The sequence below is a fragment of the Mustela nigripes genome, chromosome X (assembly GCF_022355385.1).
Source record: "Mustela nigripes isolate SB6536 chromosome X, MUSNIG.SB6536, whole genome shotgun sequence".
In the NCBI taxonomy this organism is placed as follows: domain Eukaryota; kingdom Metazoa; phylum Chordata; class Mammalia; order Carnivora; family Mustelidae; genus Mustela; species Mustela nigripes.
This window is the reverse complement of record NC_081575.1, coordinates 36,723,548-36,729,013: the sequence shown is the minus strand read 5'-3', so window position 1 is coordinate 36,729,013 and position 5,466 is coordinate 36,723,548. Positions and strand designations below refer to the sequence as shown.

At 41.2% G+C, this 5,466-nt stretch overlaps 1 protein-coding gene across 3 annotated transcripts in view; it reads right to left on the bottom strand.

The window, feature by feature from the left end:
• DCX (doublecortin) overlaps nt 1–5,466 on the bottom strand; it is a 107,002-nt gene that overhangs the window by 93,566 nt on the left and 7,970 nt on the right. For all 3 annotated transcript variants that reach the window (XR_009401442.1, XM_059386352.1, XM_059386353.1), the window contains exon 2: nt 4,501–4,841. Coding sequence is in view for 2 of the 3 variants with exons in the window: in XM_059386352.1 (XP_059242335.1) it covers nt 4,501–4,841 (341 nt within the window). In the remaining variant the exon portion in view is untranslated. The remainder of the gene's footprint in view (nt 1–4,500; nt 4,842–5,466) is intronic.

Below are 5,466 nucleotides of genomic sequence, written 5' to 3'. Positions count from 1 at the left end.
ATGACCTGAGCCGAAGGCTCAGGTCATGATCTCGGGGTCCTGGGATCGAGTCCCGCATCGGGCTGTCTGCTCAGCAGGAGCCTGCTTCCTCCTCTCTCTCTCTGCCTGCCTCTCTGCCTACTCGTGATCTCTGTCAAATAAATAAATAAAATCTTTAAAAAAAAAAATCCTTTCAGAAATTAATATTTGGATAATTTTGTCAACACACTGCAACAACCACTCCAGCTGCCAAAGAATAAAAGAACAACCTCACCAGAGAATTAAAAATATGCATCATCATCTAGACCTTCATATCTTCCCTGATCTCCTGGAAATCCATTACAGCCCACGGGAGTAGCAAGGGTGTTGCCAATTACTCATTTCATTAGCAACTCCTTTAGGTGAGGAATAAATTGAGACCCCTTTGTATTAATGATGGTTAGTTTCCCTGTCTACACAGAACCCAAATATCTCAGAGGCAATGGGTAAGGAAATCTGTTTTCCATACTGACAAAACTTAAGCCCTAAAAAGATCAAGGGCTCCAAAAGCCATCCAGACAAAATAAAAACAGAGAGAAAGAGATGACAGTCCTGTCTGCAGATTCCCCATCAATCCTCATAAGCCCATCAATCAAATGGCACACACAAGGACAGAAGCAACAGTAAATCTGGAATCATCAACTGGGCTGTTTTAACTGATCATTATTTAAACAATGAGGCAGAAAACCACGTGATTTTTGTCTACTGGGGATCCGATCAGAACAAGGCCAAAATGAAGTGATGGTCTTGATTTCATGATTAAAATGTTCCATAACAAAGAGCCTTGACTGTGCATTGTCCTTTCTGCCTAGTGCCACATTTAGCCAAATACAGACATGGACTATCCAAGCAAGTCCAAGCCATTGCAACACATGGGCCTTTAGCCTGCATGGAGGAAGATCTTATTCCCAAGCAGCAAGAATACCCACCAGTAATCAAAGTGACTGACAGGTGTTAACATTAGAGATGTCATTACCAGTATTGGGGAATGGGCTGGGCTCCAAAATTTTGAGTTTGGCTAACTTTCAGTATATTCAGCACCTATTTTGTAATTAGTAGGTTTGTCCCTGTACCCCCAAATTTTGTTATTTAATGTCCTTGCTGTAACCGCACAACGATGTTTGATTTGTGGGTGACCCCATGCATACCAATCTTACCAGTGACGTTAGGGTAGTTAGTTCCTAATCATTCAGCATCTTCTGTAAACAGCATTTCCTCATGTGCTCTGCAGAATATATATATTATACATATATATGTATAATATATATATTCTATAAAAAAAGGTTTGTGGTTAAATAAAATTGGGAAATCCTGGGTCTAAATTAAATGGGTTTCCTTCCTCAGAACATTTAATGTGCCAACGAGCACTGTGAATCTCTAAGAAAGGCATATAATTTGCAGCATTTCACCACATTATTTGACCACAGAACTGTTTTATGAAAAGCTGCTGGGGAGCAGGAGATGGGGACAATTTTTAAAATATACTCTGGAAAATGTTGTCTTAAAGGTCTGCCCTCCATGATTTCCAAGTAAGTAACAAATAGGAAGGAGCTCCCCAGGGGCAATACACACTCCTTTGGAAGTCTCCTATCTTTTCTGATGGACGAAGGATAGTGTTTGGGAACACAGGGCTTCTCAGGACATCTCAGAACATCTATCTGAGCCATATGAGAAACTCTTTGTCAGTCCATTCAATCAACAATCACATATAGAGATTCCAAGGGGCACCTGGGTGGCTCAGTGGGTTAAACCTCTGCCTTCAGCTCAGGTCATGATCTCAGGGTCCTGGGATCGAACCCCGCAAGGGGCTCTCTGCTCGGCAGGGAGACTGCTTTCCCCCTCTCTCTCTGCCTGCCTCTCTGCCTACTTGTGATCTCTCTCTGTCAAATAAATACATTTTTAAAAAATCACATATAGAGATTCCACAACATACCAGCAGCTGAGCATTAAAAAAAAAAAAAGAAAAAAAAGTTTGAGACTGCTTTAACTTTGCACAGTGAAGACAGAGCTTACAGAGATAATAAGATATTAAAAACAGGCCTTAAAAGATAACCCCAGGGGTCCAAGTAGGCAGAGGGAGACATTTTTTTTCAGGGAGGGGTGAGGGGCAGAGGGAAAGAAAGAGGGAGAATCTTAAGCAGGCTCCACGCCCAGTGCAGAGGCCAACATAAGGCTCGATCTGAGATCATGACCTGACCCAAAAATCAGTAGTTAGACTCTTAACCAACAGAGACACCCAAGCACCCCCAGAGGGAAATATTTTAATGAGAATGAACTATATAGAGAGGCAAGGATGCCTGCCAAGACATTGTTCTGCTCCCCTGAGCACTGTTTCACAATGTTTCTAGACACACATTATGTCATACATTGACATTTTGTAATGTGCTCCCCAAAGAAATGGGAGTCAGTGCTTGAAGGAGTTGGAGAAAACGTGCTGTTCTGTGTGGCTTGCTGTAGGATGAAAATCCACCCATCACTGGACTGGAGCTCGCTCACCTGGGAGAGAGGGATGTTGATTCATTTAACCTTGAGAGCAACCCCAGAACGCCAAGATGTGGTATATTTCTACAAAGTATTGGAAATTCATTCTAAGAATGACGGCGGTAGAGTGGAGGGGAAAGAAATATTGTTTATTGATATATATGTAAATTCTTTATCAACTTACATATTTTGTATCATTTAATGATGAATTAATTGTATGCATACATATTTACATCTTGTGTTTTAATTTACAGAGTGCTTTCACATCCATTATTTCTTTTGATCTCCAGGAGAATTCTGCGAGCTTGAGTGGTGCAGGTGTGACCAGCCCCTTTGCACAGAGAAGCAGAAGGCTTTGGATAGTTAAGTGATTAGCCCAAGGTCACACAGTAAGTTGCAATATTAATACTAGAAACCAAGTCTTCAGATTCCCAGTCTTATGTCCTTGATTTGTGTTTGTCATACATTACTTCAAGAGACTGAAAGTATAGAGAAGTAAACTTATGCTCAATATAAGGTGAATCTTTCTAAAACTCACAGCTTTACAACAGTGGACTAAGCTGAAATGGTTATAGAGTATACCCTTGCCATAAGCAAGAGATTAAATATCATGGCTTCTCAGGTCCCTGTCAATGCTAATATCCAGTGATCCTAAAATTCCTAGGTTCTATTTCTCCAAGATGAGGTTTCCAGTGATTAAACCTATTCCTGGGAAGCTCCTATTTATTATATACCTGGTCCTCAGGAAAGAGATACTCTTTGAGAGATGCTGAGGAGTTCAGACTTTTCCCACTGTGGGTAAATTCATTGCTTTGGTACAACACACACAAATTACATACAACCAATGATTCCAGGTGTTGCTCAGATCACAAAGTGAGGAACAGATAGAGGTCCCAAATTTAGAAATGTTCTCACATACCTGAGTTTGAGTTTTACCAGAAATGTAAAATCTTGAAACACCACGGTCTATGTCAGAAATTTTCGGAGGAGCCATAGTTCTGCATTTGAACACTCATCAGTCACACTGATGCATAGAGTCTGCTTCTTTAGAATCTATCTAGTTGTTCAAACACCAAAGATATTTTAAGGGGTAGAAAGTATGGACTGATAATAATCCACAGTTGTCTTCTCTGATGGGAGACCAGGATTCCCTTTGGAGCCACCAGAACCAGCCACTGTTCCAATTCCTTTGGAACGTATTTTGTCATACAATTACAGCTCCCTATGCTCAAGAGAATGGTGCATCTGTCTGATGGAGACGCCTGGCTGCATTCTTTCCCAGATATTAATATAGGTGGCACTTTAGTAGCATAACCAATGACATGAAGAACCTGATTTGGAGAGGAACAGATGGCAGCATCTTTCTTGGGCTAATTTTAGGATCCTGAAATAGTCCCTTTCTCACACAAAACCATCAGTGGAACCAAATTAAGACAGCTATGTCACATGGAAAAGGGAGAAAGAAAAAACGTGGTCTAGTGTGAGGCAAAGACAACGAACCCAACACTTCAGTGCTCCCCCTGTATCTGAGTCCTTTCATCAACTATGAGGGGTTATTTCAACCTCTTTTCACCAGAATGGACCCTGAACACAAACAAGAGACTGCCTCAGAAGAAAGGAGCCAACAAATCTTATTTTGAATCATATGCATCGGATGATCAAGGTTGCATTGCATAATAGCTACATTACTATTCATAAGAATGTGTAGGACCTAGATTCTAGGTCCTCTGCTTAGCAGACCAGAAATTTGAGGTTAAGTGACCATTCAACTTGAAAAGACAGAAGCAGAATGAATTTCAAAGGCTCAGACATATGGTCCATTGCTTGGTCTGCTGAAAAGACCTTTCTTCCCAGGGAGATTTAAAATATCAGGTAGCGATAATGGAGATGGAGGAAGAGACCCCCCCGCAACCCACCCAAAAATGATGCCTCAGGTACAGGGTGGGCATCCAGGTATCTGGCACAACTGAGAAGAAGAGTACTTTGAAAAAAAGTGCTTACCTGTTTTCCATCCAGTGTGTAGAGTTTTTTGACAACCCCAGTCTCCAGCTTGATGGCTTCAGTGATATCAGTGAGGACTTGCTCAAAAGAGTGGGCTGTCTTCTTGTTCAGAAGCACACGTACAGCCTTCCGAGGCTTCACCCCACTGCGGATGATGGTCACCAGCTTGGGGCGCACAAAGTCCTTGTTCTCTCTGGCCTGGGCGCTATTGCTGCTAGCCAGGGACTGGGGGGCTTTCATATTGGCAGAAGTCTTCACGTTGACAGACCAGTTGGGATTGACATTCTTGGTGTACTCCACCTTTTTAAAGAAGTTGTCTGAGGAACAAACGTAGCTTTCCCCTAAGGGAAGAAATAAGTGGTAATTAGTTGAATAGCAGATACTTGGACTATTATAACCAAACTAATGCACACTGACCTTGGAGTAGGACTTTTGGATATATGGTGATAGTAACCAACCGTAGGCAAAATTTCTAATTGGACTGTCTCTCTAACAACTCACCTCATTTCAAATTCAAGGGCAAGTCATCAGCAAAACATTCTTCATTACAATGGCATACCTAAGTTGACAAATGCTATAAAGCTAAGGGTTTCAAGGACAATGAACACATCTAAATATAATTGAATAAACCAGGTTCTTAAGCTTTGTAGGATTTTATTGCAGTTGAAATGCCTATGTCAGTTTCTCAGATGTTTGTTAATATCTAGGAGGCATTACTGGAGTGTTTTTAACATGTCTCTATTTCTTAATGTTCCTGTCCTGTTTCTGAACTCACAGCCCCATTCCATGGTTATAGTATAAACCAAAGAGAACTCTCAGAATGAATACAGTTTATTCCAAGTTAAAGTGACCCAAGTGTCCTTGCATATTGGGCATAGAGTTCATATTTGTCAAGAAGCCAGATTGTCCTTTGCACAGAGTATATGGCTAAGTAGTAGAATACTGAAATGTGAAATGTGTGTGTGT